This window comes from Coffea eugenioides, chromosome 1 (assembly GCF_003713205.1).
Source record: "Coffea eugenioides isolate CCC68of chromosome 1, Ceug_1.0, whole genome shotgun sequence".
In the NCBI taxonomy this organism is placed as follows: domain Eukaryota; kingdom Viridiplantae; phylum Streptophyta; class Magnoliopsida; order Gentianales; family Rubiaceae; genus Coffea; species Coffea eugenioides.
Window position 1 is genome coordinate 41,366,649 of NC_040035.1, and position 19,484 is coordinate 41,386,132.

General features: G+C 33.1%; 1 protein-coding gene across 1 annotated transcript; it reads left to right on the forward strand.

Moving 5' to 3' along the window:
* Window positions 1-1,615: 1,615 nt before the first annotated feature.
* On the forward strand, window positions 1,616-4,023 carry LOC113782108 (glucan endo-1,3-beta-glucosidase-like). Its single transcript, XM_027328021.1, has 3 exons — window positions 1,616-2,730; window positions 3,448-3,727; window positions 3,875-4,023. The coding sequence occupies exons 1-3, from the start codon at window positions 1,663-1,665 to the stop codon at window positions 3,901-3,903; spliced, it is 1,377 nt and encodes a 458-aa protein (XP_027183822.1). The 5' UTR covers window positions 1,616-1,662; the 3' UTR covers window positions 3,904-4,023.
* The last annotated feature ends 15,461 nt before the right edge of the window (window positions 4,024-19,484 follow it).

The window sequence follows — 19,484 nt, forward strand, 5'->3', positions numbered from 1 at the left end:
AAATTGTTCAATTTGAATTACAACCCATTTAAAAATCGTTATACCGTTCCGGATGATTATCACACACAATCGTCCGTGCCTCTGGTCCAAACATTCCCAATTGCTGGTGATGCGAAAATGATAAAATCATACCCAATTCATCACTTTTAATAGGCCTATTTCTTGACAGAGATAAAAAAAAGGTGCTGGCAGAACACTAGTCTTACTAATATAACTTAAACTAACAAAGGTTCAAGATTTAGAGCTGATTTGGATTGTAAATTTTTGGAGTTTTTTAAGTAGAAAAATATACTGTTGCAGCAATGTAATAATCCAAATAGGCTCTTAATATTTTGCCCTTCTAAATTCGGGTTCGACCATCATTTTTGCAACTTAGATGTATACTGCAACAAGTTTCAGGAGTTAAAAAGAAGCGGGAACATGAACAAACATGAACTGCCAGACCAAAAAAGGGATGGAATTAACTGAAAATATGAAGAAAAAGAAAAATAAATTTTACAGCTTGAATTTACAAGTACCAAAGAATGGCCATGGACAAAATCACAAAATACAGAAGGGAAAAGGGACTCACCAAAACCAAAATACAAAGTCCAAACCAGAGCTCCAACCCAAACCCCCACGTCTGTGTTGCCTCTCCCTCACGAAGCTCCGTCACTTGCGTAGCCTCAATTGCTTTGCATGCCGCCCAAAACTAGCCAACTTCAATTCCCACGTACTACCACTGGGCTCCATCCCCGACCCCACCAACACTTTCCATCTCCCCAACCAAAGAATAATATTTATGGTTAATCACAATTAATCCCCTTCAAGTATACCTCATTTTTCATTTTATCCCCTAACCATTTTTTTGTTTTACTTTATCCTTCATTGGACAAAATTATCCCTCTATTATTCTAAACTCTTATTTTTGTCTTTTATTTTTTTCCTTGCCCCTTGTGTGCTCTTTTATTTTCTTTGCTTCTTTCTTCTTTCTTTAATTCTTCCTCTTTCCCACAAAAATTTTAATCTTAATTATTGAAATTAAAAAAGAGGAATTGCAAAGATTTATCTTCTCCTTAAATGATTTAAAAAAATTCAAATCACTTTCCTAAAATATAATTTTTTTAGCCTTTCAATTCTTTTAATTTTGATTTTTCCTCTTTCCTTTCTAGTTTCTTATTTTATTCTCAAGAAAATATCATAAGATGAAATTGCGACCTGTTTAATAATCATCAATTGAGATTTGTGACACGTCGCACCATACAAAAAATCAAAATTAATTTTTTATGCCTTTTAAACCTTCATCCAAAAATGCAATAACAAACTCAAAATAAAATTTTCCTTTGAGATAAAAAGTTTTCTATTTGGAAGGATGAAAGAGAGAAGAAAGAGTAAAAAAAAAAGAGAGGAAAAAAGGTAAATGAAAAATCAAAATAATGGAAAGGTAATTTTGTTCTATAGAAGGTTAAGTGACCAAAATTAAAGGTTAGGGGATAAAATGAGAAATGAGATATACCTTAAAGGGGATTAATTGTAATTAATCCTAATATTTAAAGATAAAACTCCCGGAACAGGTAAAAGAACCGTTTACATAAGCCTAGGAAGGTTTTGCATTCATACACGATAGAACAACGTTGTACTCTTCCTCAATAGCAGCTATAGTACTACTGTTACTTGCCAACTATGGCAACTCATTCAAGCTCTCCAGCTAAGCCTTTTCTTTTCTCCATCTTCTTCGTTATCTTCCTCCATGATTTCCTTCACCACTCGGCCGTGGCGGCGGGATACGCCATCGGAGTTAACTACGGCACTGTCGCTGACAACCTTCCTCCACCAGCCCAAGTTGCATCCTTCATCAAAGACCAAACCTCCATCGACAAGATCAAAATCTTCGACGCCAACCCGGACATTATTCGAGCCTTTGCCAACTCCAACGTCTCCCTTACCATCACCGTCGGAAACGGCGACGTCTTGGCGGTCTCCAAGCTCCCCGCCGCCCGGTCATGGGTCTCCGCCAACGTCTTACCTTACTACCCACAGACAAAAATCCACCGTATCGCCGTCGGCAACGAAGTCATCGCCACCGGCGACAGGATTCTCATAGCCCACCTCGTTCCCGCCATGAAATCCGTGCACGAAGCCCTGAGGCTGGCAGGAATTTCCGATATCCAAGTCTCCACGCCGCATTCCATGGGTATAATGTCAAGATCCGAGCTTCCTAGTTCAGGTCGGTTCAGGCGTGGGTATGATCGGGCCATTTTTGCTCCGATGCTGGAGTTTCATTGCCGAACCGGGTCGCCTTTTATGGTTTGCCCGTACCCGTTTTTCGGGTTCACCAGCAAGACTTTGGACTACGCTTTGTTTAAGCCAAACAGCGGTGTTTTTGATAACGTAACTGGCGTGAATTACACTAACATGTTCGATGCCCAGATGGACGCCGTTTTCTCTGCGATGAAGAGGCTCGGGTATGATGACGTGGACATCGTAGTCGCAGAAACGGGTTGGCCTTCTGCGGGTGACCCGAATCAGCGGGGCGTGAGCTTGGACAATGCCATATCTTATAATGCTAATCTTGTCAGGCACGTGAATTCGGGTTTGGGTACTCCTTTGATGCCGAATCGGACCTTTGATACTTACATTTTCTCGCTGTTCAATGAAGATCTCAAACCCGGCATCTCGGAGCAGAATTTCGGGTTGTTCCGACCCGATTTCTCACCCGTCTACGACGTGGGTATTCTGCGGAACCAGCAGGTACTAATTGTTGAAAATTATCTAGAAGTCCAAATGGTCTTAATGACGACTTAATCAAATCGAAAACTTTAGTAATTCAATTTTGATTGTTTATCGACCCAAATTTAACGAGTATTTTTGAAGTCGAAAACTTTAGTGTTTAATTTCGATTGTGTATCGAGTCAAATTCAACAAGTTTTTATCAAATCGAGCTTTAGGCGAATTTGAAAACTTCAAATTTAGTCCGATTTTTTTGCAAGTAAATTTTAGGATTTGTGTTTATTGACCTAAAAGTCAGCTGAATTTACAACTTTGGCAAATACAATGGTCAATTTACAATTTCATGTTTTCCTTTATTAAGTGGATGAATTAAAAATTCTATGCGTTCTTATGAGTTTATTTCAATATCAAATAATTTGGTTTGATTTTTGATTCTAAAATTTGTGACTTGTTGAATTGCTGCTTTTTTTAAAAAAATTTTTACTTTTGTTATGAATATATTTTTTAATTTTTTTTATTATATATATATAATTATTATAATATATTTTTTTAAAATTTTCTAAAAAATAGCAATTCAAACGAGTTGAACCGCAATTGGCAAGTTTTTAAATTCTTTTCTTCTCCACGCGGGAAAAAATCTCTGACAATTTTGACTTTCTAAGACTTGTCCTCGTCCTGGCAAATATTCTCTGTTGCCAAATGGAAGCAAAGAACTTACATCACGACCGTTGATCACAGGGCGTGGGGCCTGCACCAGTAACGCCAACAGCACCAGATGATAAAAAGTGGTGCGTCCCAAAAGATGATGCTAGCGATGGGGCTCTGCAGTCCAACATCGACTATGTTTGTGGGTCCGGAGTGGATTGTCAGCCCATTCAAAACGGTGGGCCTTGTTTTGAGCCCAATACTGTCAGGTCCCATGCAGCCTACGCCATGAACGCTTATTATCAAGCCCATGGCCGGAATGATTATAATTGTGACTTCATTGGTACAGGAGCCATCACCACAACTAATCCTAGTAAGTCATAATACCACTATAGATTTTCTTGATATAATTTATTTATTTATTTATCCTATTCAGGGAAAATTTTCAATGATAATATTTTAATTGCAATTGCATAGTTATTCTAGTATCATAGGAGAATTAAAGGGTACATTGTTGCAGGTTATCAAGAATGCACCTATGTGGCTTAGGAGGAAGGAAGAGACAATGGCACAATGCCTCGGTCTTCTCTACTGCTGTTCCCATGCTGGGCAGTTGTTATATATAGCCAATTCTTCTCCATGATCTATAAATATAGACTTCGAGATGTTGTCCTGAAATCAATCAAATATATTTGTATTTTAGTGGGTTCGGGAAGGGATGGGTTGGGTGCCACTAGGGAGGGGTGTAACTGAGAGGTTTTGGGCATGGGGATGGGGGCGTAAGGATGGATTGGGTGGCACTAGGGAGGGGTGTAAGTGAGAGATTTTGGGTACGGGAAAGGGAGCGTAAGTGGGTGACCAAAGCCAAATCGAGAACAAGAATGTGATAATTTATTTCTGCCTTGAAAATAGATCTAAACATGTAATATGTATCTACATGCGTGGGAATAAATGAATATCTTCATTACCTAGGAGCTTCACTTGGAGTGATGATGAATAATTTCTTTGGATAAGAGCAAAAGAGGACATAAATGTAGACCAAATCCTCAATTGGAGTGATGATGAATAATTTTTTTGGATAAGAGCAAAAGAGGACATAAATGTAGACCAAATCCTCAATTAGTCCCCTAACAAACAAGTTCCACTCTTAAGAGTGGTGGTCAATTGTTATTTGTCAAAGCAAGAATGTACAAGTTTATCCTTTAATAAATTGCCATCTACTAAGGCAATTTATAATGGTAATACCTCGCATCCTTCCTTGTAGTCATCGTCATCGGAAGGGATGGGTTGGGTGCCACTAGGGAGGGGTGTAACTGAGAGGTTTTGGGCATGGGGACACGAAATTTATAATCAAAAGAAAATTCCGCATGGGAATGAGATTTTACATCTTGAAAAAAAAAAGTTGATGATTCGAATATTACAAATTGAATATGAAATTCATCTAGAGCCAATAATCTATTTCTTTGGTTGAGAGAAATCAAGAACAACAAGCAGAGAATTAATATATATTAATAAAAATAAAAAACAATCGATCAATCTATGGTTATATGTACAGCTTACAACCAATGGTATCAAAATTAGGTTACCAGCGTTGGTTAAAGAATTTGATTATATACAACTTACAAGTTTTTCCAAGATAAGACTCCTAGCTACAAAGAACTTTTAATATTTATCTCTAATTAAGAAAAAACCCTAGTGATTAATCACGTAACATAAACAGTCTGGCGACATATTGGACAGGTTGCATTAGTCTTTAACCATTTATAAATGCAAACTGCATGAAATCCGTGCTTGCACCTTGGAAGAACCCTCCATAAGTATGGCAAATCATCTCTGCAACCAGACAAACAGATTCTGCATTGATCATCATCCGATCCCTGGAAACTATTATCTCCTGATTCAGAAACATCCCTTTTCTTCTTGTTTATTTTTCCTTGTTCTTTTCCTCCAAAGATGTTATCTTGAGCGCCATCGGCTGCGACTTGGGTTGAGGCCCGGCAGAAGCATTGGCAACTCATCAATAGAATCTGTATATACTATACTGGGGAAAGCTTTCGGCAGAACAAATCGAGGGATTGGATTTTTTACGGTTCATTGAAATGTAATGGACTCTAAGGAAGAGAGAGATCGAAGGCAAATCTGCCGATCAGCTTCTCAGAAGGAGAGATTGCAAGCAAAGAAAACGAATTACCCATGTTTCTTTCATCTTTTTCTTTTAAGCAGGAATATTTATCCTTGTTTCACTAAATATATAAACCAAAACAAGTGCCCAAATGCTTTTTCGTTTAGGGTTCTCTTCCAGGCTAATCGGCCCATGTTTGCTGATACTAACTTGACTTGGAGATATTCAATTATCTATAGGCCCACGATCTGCGAGGATTAATGGAATTTTATTAATTATGATTTTCTCTTGTAATCTCAAGTTTTCAACTAAATACGTATTTTTAATGAAGAATTAGTGAAAAATACATATCAAAAGTACGTATAGGGATTTAAGAAAATTTTGCAAAGACTAATTCTTTATTTGATAATGTTCAACAAATGTGTACGATTACAAGTATTTCCAAGAATATAGTAATTTTTTACAAGTCGATCCAACATTTACTTTTTGATGCTAAAAGAAAACCATGAATTAGTTAGCTAAAACGAGTTCTTAATGCTTGGTCCTGAATCCAAATTATTTATGTCCACAAACTCTTGATTTTGTGTAGCCATAATAGAAGCCATGAACACGACTCAAGGGTTGGCTTACCATTCCCTGTGCTTGTAATTGGGTGCATGAAACTATACACTCGAAGAAAAGCATCGAGAAAATGAGTAACATTCCCACGCAAATTATAAAAAGGCTTAGTGTGGCTTCTGGAATCGTAATTTATATGGGGAGAGATGTAGATCTAAAGGGGACAAAAAATTTTGAGGAAGTATGTTATGTTTTTTAATATGTGAAAGACAAAAAAAAAAATATTATAGTATACGATGATTTGACTTTGGAAGGAAAGAATTTATAGAATTTAAAGTGTCTCTGGGATGATCCTAATGCACTTAAGGTTTGGTTGGCATCTGAGAAATACAATTACAGAAAAATATTTAGACAGAAAAATATGGTTTCCTCACATATATTAAATGGTTACAATACATTTTTTTACAAAAAAAAAAATCTTAAAAATAGCAGTACAAATGGGAGAGTCGCACAATATAGCAGCGAGATACTTTGTTTTTAAGGCAATTAAAGGGACACAATACGTCGAAGTGGATACAAGCTCAAATTTAAGCTCAAACTTCAAGATTTACTGTAAGGGTGCGTTTGGACTGCTATAATGTTATCTCCTCTCCGGATTTTGAATTTGAACGAGTTACTCAGATGTATAACTTTCTTAGATGCTTCACTTTTTCAAGATAAAAAAATTTTAACATTTTTCCAATAAGCCAATTTCATATGTTCCTGATTACGTGTGGTGTGTATAATGAATAAAATACCAGAGTGATTATTCTATTACCCTATACTTGATCACTTGATTGGAGTCTAATTATCTAATCATGGCTAGAGTAGGATGAATAATTTTATTTCTAGGAGAACAAATGGTTCGATGGTTGGATCATGGTTTTGCAGTATCCATTTAAATCCTATCCATTTAGATCCATTTATTAAATGGTTATAATGGGATTGGATTAATTTTATCCATTATCTATTTAAATAAAACTATTTATCAATCATATATCCATTTTGCCACTTCTAAAATTTTAACTGTACTAGTAATTTGTTACTCTTAGTAAAATAAAAAAAATTAAAAAGCAAAATGAGTGATTAGAGATATCTATGTTGTATATACCGTTTAAATTGTTGAAATTATGTCAAATCCTCTAAGATATTAGTCAAATATCATCTTTTCAATTGTTAAAATTTAATGATTTCACTAAAATTTTCACTATTCATTTGAGTTGAAAGAAGACATATCTAGACTCTCGTTGGGAGATCATGGGGAAAGGGTAAGCATGCAAGATAACAACCTGACTTGGAATGATAGAAATAGAATAAATGAATTCATTTACCATATCCTTCTAGAAATCAATGTTATAATTTTAGCCTTCATTTTACTAATATTTATAAATTCTATTTATTGCTCCAATACTGACATCTACTTATATTTTTCTTAGCTAATGACGTTGGTTTTAGGTATAAAAACTTAATGTTAGTGTAATCACCTTATGAGTATTCATAAATTTGGTTGAATATGATAATATCAATATTTGATTTGTCAAACTTTGAAATCTAAATTATATATAAAGCTTGATAAAAATTTTGTAAAATATTATATGCGTGCTTTCAATGTAAAAAAATAAATGGGTAAAAAAAGAAGAAAAATACAATATCATGAATCTAACAATTAGCGTTTCGCAAAAAAAAAAAAAAATTTCCAGTACTTTTTGAAAGCAAAATAGTATAGTGGAATAAATGAAGCTTTAGAAAAGTTTAGTGACTATTGAGGCACTTTGCACGAAAAACTTTTTGAAAGCTAAAATAAAGAATGGTTGGAAGAGAATCTTCTTTTAAAAAAAAAAATTTAAATGCAAGTTATCCTTGCATTCCTAAGTGTTTAGGAAAAATTATTGAAGTACTTTAACAAGAAAATAACTTGAATCATAAAATAACAAAAGAAAAACTAAAATCCTTTACAAAAATGGTGTATTAATATTGTAGCAACTTCTGATTTATTAATATTGTAGCGAATCTACAGTAGATAAACAGTAATACATAAAAATTACTACTACAACTTCACCAATCAACATAAAAATGATGATGAAAAGGAACTATGGTGGGCGAAGAAGAGAGAAAGGTTTCATAAACGAGTTGACTTCTTTATTTCTTGCATGTGTAATTTCTAAGGTATGTTTTCACTTTATTGCTCTTATTTATTCTACCTACTGTGGTTATCATCATTTATCTTGTGGTCTAATTCATCCCTGGTGGATGGGTCTTGCTGGTTAGATAAAATATCCTAGATAATGATAGTTGCATTCTATTTCAATTTAGTATGAACCTTTAAATGGTCTCTAGAGAAATTTCAAGAAGGGTTATTATCACTTTACCCCCTTAAACTATATCACTACTATCAGTTTACTCCCTAACGTTATCTTTTAATCACTTTACCCCCATAAGTAATTCAACTCAACATATTAAAAAATTTTGGACAAAAATACCCTTTTATTTTATAGTATTGCTACATTGTTATTATCAATTTATTCGTTTAGATTATAATGATACAATCACTTTAGTTCCTAACATTATTTTCTAAGCATTTTACCTCATCGTTAATCTAACTAGTATGGTCAAAAATTTTAAATATATTTACCCTTTTTATATATAATTAAAAATAAAAAAGTTGGAATGGTTATTCTTCTTTTTTTTTCACTTTAAGAGATTGAAAAACATAAAAATAAAAGGATTTTCTCAAATTTCTTTTTTTCACACTTATTAATACTAGGAAAAGAAAAAGAGATAGAAAAGAAGAGAAAGAAAATTAGATTTTGCAAAGAAAGAAAATAAAGAAAAGTCTAACATTATCGTATTATATTAAGGTTGTCGGGATTAAGATTAGAATTTGGTAGTAAACAGAAAAGTGAAATAATTTTAAAATAATAAAAGTATTTAATTCTTTCTTATTTGTAATTTTTAAAAAAAGAATTGAGCTCTCTCCCTCTTCCCCTCCCCCTCTCCATCTTTCTATTCTTTTTCGATATTCATAAGATTGCCAAGAAAAAATAAATTAATATTTTTACTTTTTTTCTTGATACTAAAAAGGAGAAGCGTCATTCTAAATTTTTTATTATTTTTATTATGCAAAGAAGAGGGTATTTTCTTCTAAAGTTTTTTAACTTGCTAAGTTGGTTTAATGGTAGGATAAATTGGCTAAAAAATAATTCTAAGGGGTAAATTGATAATGAGACTGTAGTTTATGGGGTAAAGTGATAATAAATTTAAGGGTTAAACATGTCTTTTTACTTTAATTAACAAACTCCATTCAATTTGACTGTTATTCTTGGGGTAAAGTGACTAAAAGATAACGTTAAGGGGGTAAAATGATAATAACCCTTTCAAGAAATAGAATTTATCTTGTATTAATAGTTAAAAGATGACAATTATCATTTTAGTTTAGTTAAAACAAGAAAATTAATTGATTTTACAAAAGTATTTGCTTCATTATGTTTTAGAATTTTAAAATTGCTCAATTTCACCTTAACTAATTAAAACAATCCATTGGATATATATTTGATTTTGTTTTAGAGTTTTAGCTTCCTATAGCAATCAATACTCTAGTACCTTAAGAGCCTTTTTTTATGTAGTAAAAGAATGTTACCATTGAGGAACTTAATTATTTTTATGAAAAAATTCCCTCCGTGACTCCAAACAAAGAATTATAATTGATAAATTTCAACCTGACTAATGTTAATACTATATGAACTTATATCACTTACCATAATAATTTTTTCTCTAAGTTTCACTATTATGTCAATTGAACGGCTTCTTTGATCGCTCTTGGTTTACATGTCAAGCTTCTAATTTGATGAAATCTAAATTATCTGCCACTAACAATAATTTTATAATTTTACTAAGCTAAATCGGTCTTCTATGGAATGATTTACTAGGTAGGAACACTAGGTAATAAGGTTACACAATTTAAGAGTGCAATCTTGGTCTTCTGTGTAATTGGCTGGTAAGATCTTCAGTTAATTGGCTAGTAAGTACCAATTTAATAGGTAAGAATAGGATCATTGAGTAGAGAAAATAAGGTCCTACCCTTTTTCCTCCTCTTTTCCCTTCCCATATTGTAAGGTTTGGGCTTCCCCTTGAACAAAGAAAAGTAATTGAGTCTACCTACCCAAAAAAAACCCATCAAATTGCTCCAGAAAGACATAATCAATTAACAATCCAATTGAGGGAGAGATGGGTTGGGATCGTCGGGTGGTACCGAGAAGAAAGCGTAAGTTCGAAACTTCTTACTTATACTAAAAAAATAATAATAATAATAAAATAACAATCCAACCTAAAAAAAAAAAAAAAATTAACAATCCAACCTTGGACCTATGTTATCCATACAACTAATACGATGTCCAAAATTGAACACTAGCCCTACATATTGGACAGATTCTGTTTCTTTCCAACCATGCATAAAGACAACCAGAATGGAAACTATGCTTACACCCTGAAAGACCACTCCACATGCATGGCATCGGATCATCTCTCAACTGAGAAAGACATATTGCACAAAAAGAATTTGTGATGCTTCTATTTGCATCAAGGTCTTCTTCATCAAAATAGAACATATAATCTGCTACTAAATTCCTTCTAACGGGGTTCTGGTTTTGGGTTGCCTTCTCAGACCTGCGTTGCGAACGGCTCCGAGTTTGTCCATCTGCTGCTTCATGGTTGGAGCAGAAGTAAGAAACTGCAGCATATAAGCCGATCGATATCCCCAGCAACAAGAAAAAACGGCTGTTATCCATGAGGTAGAATAGACCAAAGGAGATTTTAAACACAATAGTCTCATATAATATAGGCCTTCAATAAATTTTCAATGCTTGACTTAATTCCAATGGTAATTATGGAATTGGCGTTGGGTGAAGGAAATTTTACTGCAGTTTTCTTACTTAATTTGGGTGCAATACTTGGAGAACAAGAAATAATTAAAATAAAAATAGTCTTATATAATATAGGCCTTCTATAAATTTTCAATGCTTGACTTAATTCCAATGGTAATTATGGAATTGGCGTTGGGTGAAGGAAATTTTACTGCAGTTTTCTAACTTAATTTGGTGCAAGACTTGGTGAACAAGAAATAATTAAAATAAAAACCCATTGAAAAACTCGCGAAAACGTGGTGAATATGAAAAAATTAGAAGAGTCAACTAGCAAAAGAACTACCTAATTCCTATATTGTTAAATTACACAAAAGTTTACCCTAACAGAACTCCAAAATATTTTGTACTTGTGGGATCTTGATATCAATGATATTCTAAACTCTGAAAGAAAATTGGAATAAAATTCCAAAAAAATTAAATTGGAAAGAAATTTCTACACTTGGTTTAATAGAAGTGCATCTGTATTTCTACACGTGCATAAAACATATACAAGTTGAGCAAGAGTAAATAGTTTTAAATTTTTATTTTTATTTTATTTTTGATAGTACTAAACTTTTTTTTATTAATATGTTTGAATTAACTTAGGCAGAGGCCAAGGCCATCACATGTATTAGCACAAGGACTTATAATTCTTGTTTTATAAAGCAAATAAGGTACAAGTTGGTTGCAACTAATAATACCAATTACAATACTAATACACAAAGAGTACAACTCTACAAAAACTTTTAGGGATCTTCTCTAAAACACTAGAAGAATAAAGACATAACATTCAAAATTCATCACAATTCTAATCCAAAGAAATCCTTAATTATTGAATAATTTTCCGACAAAGAGGACAGGTTCTACTAATCTTCAACCAATGACGAATACAATCCGAATGAAACCTATGCTGCAACCTGCGACAACAATCCACATGCGCAGGGCACAATCATCTTTGGTTCCCGACAACAAATTACTGACAGGTGTCAAACTTGTATAATAATAATTACCTACTCAATTAAAATACAAATTTTGTATATAGCGATGCGCAGGGTCGAATCCATAGGGATTGGAAAAAATTTGTTTCTTCTAGAGTCCGAAATAAGGGGGGTTTTTACAAAAATGTGAATAATTAAACAAATCAAATAAAAAGGCCTAATTGATAATTTAACTAAAAATGAAACAATAATAAATAAACTCTAGCTAAGAAATAACTTTGGAAATGATTCACTCAATTGATCATAGATACAATAATAATTTCATTCACTCACTGATAAACAAGTTATAACTGCCAAACATACGATGACAATCAACTTCTCCTTATTGTTTCAGTGATCAAAGTACGACCGTTAATCACTTCACTAATCAAGAAATAACCCTAGGTACAACCTTAGAATTCAATTTCCCAATTGCCTTAAAAAATAGAAAAGACTTGTTCTAACCAAATAACACGGTACGAGGATTATTTTAAGTTAGCACATATGTTCTCCTAACACAAATCCAATCATGTCAGTCACCACTAATTTAGAGTAATTAAACAATTACGGATTTAACTACTCTAACTGGTTTTAGATTATTAGATTAAATTAAATATCAGGCCCTTGGTATTCACATAAAATAACAACCATAAGAAATTAAATCAGAGAACATATCGAAAAATTAAAAGAATAAATAAAACTAATCTGATCTCATAATTTCAGATGAACCAAATCCTTCATTGTTCCTTGACTAAAATGGCAAGCTTAATTCATCGTCATGGAAAAAGCTACGTGCAAAATATTAAAATTTATTGCTGCGGCCATTCTCTAATTGAAATGAATTCCCCAAGAAAAGAAAAACGAATTCCGTTCTCTTGTTTCTTCCTAAGAAGAAACGAGACCTCACTACTGACTAGTCTTCCCTTGTAGAAAAGAAAGGATAAAGAAACGATAGTCTCCTAGTCTTGGTTCCTAATACTAATCAACTACTACTACTTAGCGGAATCAAATTGTAACAAATCAAATCTTATTCCAACAAAAACGAAATGCCTTAGTAGACAAAATAGACTAGCATCCTAGTAGGAATAAAACACTATCCATTTGGTGACACATCCGACCCTTGTGACTTGAATTCGAATTTTGGAGATCACGTGCCAAATTTCGAGCTCCCCAGAGTGCAGAATTAGACTTTGATGTGTCTACGCCAAATTACACAAAAATTAATTAAAATTCATATTCTTAACTCTTTTTCGCTCCGAATCCCTACAATCAATACAATTATCAAATATAAGTAAAATCCACTAATTAGTGCAATATTTGGTAAAATAAAAGGGAAAACAATCATGAATTTTATGACAAAAATGCCACCTATCAATTACACATTCCCAACTGTTGGAGTCATTGTCATCTTTGGATTTTGGAGGAGGGGTTCCGCTTTCGACAATATCCATGTTCATGGCCGTATCCCAACCGGAGGCCTGTTGTTGCTGCGGCGGAGTTCTCCGGATGCGATCGTATAACTGACGTAACAACATGAAAGCGGACGCCACTAAGGTGAGCCTGGGAAAAATAAATATGTCCTCTAAAAGAGCAAAGAGGCCTGTCTTCCCGCAAGAGTGACCGGGAGGCGGGGACGAGGAATTTCTGTAGCCATTCTCAAGCATCAGGGACAAATATCTGTAGAAGTCACTCTGGCAGCTAATCATGGTAAAAAATAATAATAATAATTTGTTGGTTAGATAATTGGATTAAAACCGGTATTAAATTGGCTAACAATATAACTAGCTTTTATTTATTTATTTATTTTTGGCCTAAATGTGTAAAGATCATGGTTGTATATAGGCAAAGTATGTGGGGTATTCCTAGTCAATATGGGATTACATGACGCAATAGGAAAAAGGAAAAGAATTACCACTAATCTGCATCCAATTATGCGTAGGATTAGAATAGGACATTTAAAATGGAGTCCAGCTATGAATTAACAATTGGAAAAATTATTCACTCCTATTAATTTCCACTTTAAAAGGTTCAATTGGGACTTAATCGCTTTTCGAGGCTAAATTAACACTTTGGTCTATTTTGAAGGTATTCAATCTTCTACATGGCGGAGGAGGGAGAGGGGAGAGCAATTGCCCACCTTCAAGTATACACCACTAGGGACAAAGAATGAATTGATGTACCAATTGTTATCTTCAGATGGTAGATAGATAATTATAAACTGTAATAATTAGTTAGTTAAGGTTATAATAACAATGATTTGGCTAATGGCTGCCTAATGGACACTCATTAAGAGAACATTTAAGTGTTAATTTACTTTGAAAAAGTGTCTAAATGTTAATAATTATGATTGTGTGTGCTTACATGATAAGTTAGATGTAGGTTAGGTATGTTAACTAATTTTCACTAGGCACCTGCAAAAAATATTTTAATAGCAACACATGAAAACACTTGTAGAAAAGATTGCTACTGTTTTGCTATTGATTTGCATCTGAGTGACTGAATCGAGCTAAAAGATTCCTATCACTGAATGTGTATATTCCATCAAGCACAATAGTTTTCTCAGATAATTATTTTAGCAAGTGAAAAACAAATTAAGCGATGAAATAAATTTGTCCAAATGCATGAGATATTGCAGCAATAAAAACTTTTGATGATGAAGAATTCAAATTGATGTTAGCAGAATCTAAGGGCGTGTTTGGATTGTAATTTTTTAAAGAAAAATTGCTACGTTTTTCTTATATACATTTTCCAACTACCTTTTTACCCTATATATATCAAATCGTTACAATAATTTTTCTACAAAAAGTTTAGAAAAATGCAATCCAAACAGAGCTAAGAATCTCTGGAGATCTTTCTTCTCTAGAATTTGCAAGGGAGATTATTGATAATGAGGGTGATGAACTTGGCTTGATTTAAGGAAGGCAAGCATATTAAATCAAGTCTCAAAAATAAAAATTTCTATGTTATTATTTAACAATGTTTTAGGCAAGTTAGGATTAACAATTCTGTTGAAGTCAAGTTATGATAGTTTTATTGTTTAGGAATTATTGTTTTATTAGAAAATTTATTATGGTGTAAGACTTGTTTATCAAGTCATCTAGTCTGTAAATAGAGAGTTATGTTACCGTGATTAGTTGAAAAGAGTAAAATTTGATAGATTTGTTAGTTTAATATATTATTATAAATATTATTTCTCTTTTCCCACATATACACTTTGTGTAAATTGCCTCCCCATATGTATACTGCTACATCCCTTGAAGCCTGCTGCTCTATACTTCCTGCTGCGTCTGGGTTGCGTGCTTGCCGGGCATGGCGGCACCGACGACGACTCCAAGGTTGTTTATTTGCTTCAGCTGCGGAAGGATTGGATTATTTGTGGCAGTGCGCAGTTGCTAATATTAGTGTGATGAGTACCACAATAATTTGACCCAAAAAAAAAAGTAACAATTAGTATCCCAATAGGTATTGTGGTGGGTATATCCATGAGGAAATAAAATTTCTGGGCTCCATTTTCTTCTTTGTGACTTTACTATTTTCTTCAAGACCCCCCAACTTCACATGCAAATTGAAAACCCAATAAGAAATAATAATTCCTTTTTTGTAACTTTTGAGGTGGCCTACGGTGGTTTCCCTTTTTAGCCCCATCAAACTTCTCAAACTGTTTCAAATGCTAATCCAGTTGCCTAGTAGAAAACAGTTTCACCAGTGGAACAAAGTATGCACAAAGGAAAAAAAAAAATTTTTTTTTTGAAGAACTGTTGTATTATCAACTTAATTGCTTTAAGTCAAAAACATCAAAGATCATCCAAGCATAACTCAAGCTTGTGCTATTAAGCCTTCAAACAAACAAGTTAAAATCATCAGCGTCAAAAATATATATAAAAAACGACTCTTCAATCGACATATAAAAATTGCATTGAACATAATTTTTCCCATTTGATTTAGTATATCTAATTTTCGATCCACCATGCATTCGCCTGCAAATTATAATTAAATCATATTATACTTCAAAAATTAAACTCCCTAATGCATGGTATGGTATTGTGAGGATGTGGTCACATTATAACTTCCATCTCGGCTATTGTTTTCAATCTCATGACTGAAATTCTTGTCTTCAATAAACAAAATAATACAGAAATATTCCACCATAGAAAATAAAGAAGGGAACAAAGTTTAAACATGCAACCAAATAGCAAGCAACTCACAGAAAGTTTTACTTGCAACTACCAAGGCACCAGTATAGAATATCAATCCTCTCATATATATATTGTAATAAAGTCCTAACAATTTCTCATTTGCCAAACAAATAAAATTCAAGTCTAGAAAAAGTTAAACCTTAAAAAAAAAAAAATAGTTAAACCTTTCTCTAAAACTGGAAGAATAAGGACATAAATTAATAATCAAGAATTGAACATAGAACCCAAAACTGGAAAAAGGAAATAAAGCACTAGAATAAAAATCATGTATTATTACAAAAGGATACGAGTTAAGTGAAATATATAGGACTACTCCATCATGTTTGTAGTGCTGTCGTGAATTGATATACTTTCATTAATTATACTAATCAGTCTTGGTACAATTTATTTCCTGTGAATTTCTAAGCTTTATCAAAGTTGTTGAGTAATTATCAGTTTAATTGTGCTCGGATGCATGCCTAAGATGTGTTAATTCAATATTTGTCGCTAAATCTTCATAATCAAGGAACAAGTACATAATTTTTTATTTTTATTTTTTTTTTGGAATTGGTATAGAAGGGCGTAAAAGTGATAATCACAAAGGATTTTCCTTTTGCTTTTGAAGATAAATGCAAATGAAATTGTAGAGGTTACATCACTATATGATATTTGCCATTGATTATGTCACATTCAAAAGAGTTAATTTCAATCTGAATGCTAGTTTTAAAATCATGACCTATTATCTTTTTGTTGATTTGCGAGCTCCTTGTGACGGTAAACACGTACACTGATTTTTTCACGACCACATAATTGTGATAAAATGTATATCGATTGATGCGTGTTTAAAATGTGTGTAAATGTGGACAAAAAAACTTTTTGCCTGTGATTTTTTTTTTTCGATTTGGTTTAATGCATTCGCAAAAATTCAAGAAGAAGGTCAACATATTCCTTGCCTTTGTAAGAAAAAAAAAGGGATATTCCTTGTCTTATACTTCATTTTCCTTTTAATCAATGTACAGTACTCAAATATTCAACTTATATGCTGCAGCAGTCTGGTCTAATGACTAAAATTGAGATCCAAAAAATTAAAGATTCTAAATTCAAATCCCCCATTCCTCTCTTCATCTCTTAAATTTTCCCCCTTCCTCTTGCTTATTTATATAAGTGAATATCTATGATTATAATTTTACTATAAATTACTTTTTTAGGTTAAATACTTATAACCCCCTATGATTTTATATAATGCCAAAGGACCCCTCTAATATTTCAAAATAGCCACATAACTTCTTATGATTTTATGTAAAGTGAAAAATGAACGAAGTGCATAACCAATTTCGGCATTTATACCAAACGTGCTCTAAAATCTTGTGTGATAAAAGTTTAATCTCAATGTAACCCCTTTATGATTTGTATAAATATCTACTTTATCCTTTATGATACTTACATTTATCCACGTAATCCCCCTATACTTTTATACAAAGTAGTTAACTCGTCAATTGACTTAGCATTTAAGTAAGTGCATTATTGATATTCAAATTAACAACATTCCACAGGATATCTTTCATCAAGTCTCCATTTACATAAAACTATAGGGGTGAAGTAGACATTTTAAAACATGAAACGTTATAAGGGTTATATGACAATAGATGAAATCACATGAGGGTTATATGTAATTTACCCTTTTTTATCACTTTATGAACTTTTATGTATGAGCATTTTTTTTTATGAAAATGAAAAAATCACTTTATTTGGAACATTAAATGAATGATGGAATTTTGACTTGTTTCAAATAGACGATTACATTCACCGCAATGATTGCCAGCCATAACAATAAGGGATTATAAAACCACAAAAATCATAAGCGCATCCAACCAATCCTTGGAACTAATTGTTTAATTCAAAAAAAAAAAACGACGAGGAAAAGATATATATTAAGAGAACAAATAAAGTTTCAAACTTGGCAAAAGTTAAATCTTTTCCTAAATTGCAGACATAATAATCAATAATTGAACAGCCGACCCTATGAATAATCGTCAACCAATTATGAATACAATCTGAATGAAATCTGTGCTTGCAACCAGCGACAAAGAACTACCCACAAGCCTGGCACAGGACCATCTTTTGTTCCACAACAAATTGCACATTCCCAATTTTTTGGAGCCATTTTATTATCTTTTCGCGGATGCTGCATTTCGCTTTCGAGAATATTGATGTCTATGAACGTATCCCTATCGGAGGACTGCTCCTTTCCACTACGCCGACGAGGAGTAGAAGGTTCTTCTTGCAGGCACAACCAGCTGCAACGTGTTCAAACTATCATTAAGAGCAGAAAAGCAGACATGATTCCTATGTCCATGGAAAATGAGACTGAAGCCATAAATTCTTAAGAGATATGGGAGACGGCGACAAGTAACTGCCGTAGCCACTGTTCTTCGTCACAATACATACGTAGAAAAAAAGTGGGTATGTATAGAATAAAAGAAAGTGCTATTACGAGAAGTTGATATAAGAGATAGAACAAATCCTGAATTCCGAGTAAGAATTCCAGTAAACAAGTGATCTTGAAAATTTCTTCCCGAAATTCCAACAATAAGGCTAGATTTTAATAGGAAACTTTAGATTCTCCCTTGCATATATATATGAGCTAAATAACAAAAAACATTGTTTCAAATGTAAATTCATGGTTCAAACAATGTTTTAAAACTGGATCAGATCAGACAGTTGGAACATGAACCAGCCGTGATATAGGTCTGATTCTATATTTAACTTAGAAAAATTATGAATCAGTCAAACCTTATTAAAAACCAAATGAACAGATCAAACCTGCTAACAAATATATATATGTTAATTTTAACCAAGTCATTTAATATTAAATAATTAGAACATGTAAAATTATTGAATCGGATTTTGAATCAATCAAATCGGTTGAAATATAAACCAAAAGGTCATCCAATGCATTTGTCAATCCGGATTTCAAAACATTGGGTTCAAAGACGATAGGAGTGTACTACCATACTCGTCCAAGAACAACACGTACAAGCAAGGGTGAAGCTACATGCTCCTAAGGTGGGCAATGCCCCCTTCCCCTAAATTTTTCAGAAACCCCAATTTACACCCTCTCAAACCACAGGAATTATATATAGCACCCCTTTAAACAACGAATCATGGTTTACTTACTAAAGCTTAAATTAACCAATACCCAATGTTTGAAAAACTAGTGAAGAAAACAAAAAAAGCAACAGAATAAGAGATGCATAAAAATTTAGAAAATTCCACATTAGACTTTTAATAACATGGAATACTTATCCCCAAATGCAGTCAATGTATCTAAGGAAGAAACAAGGTAGTTAAGGAAAGGGAA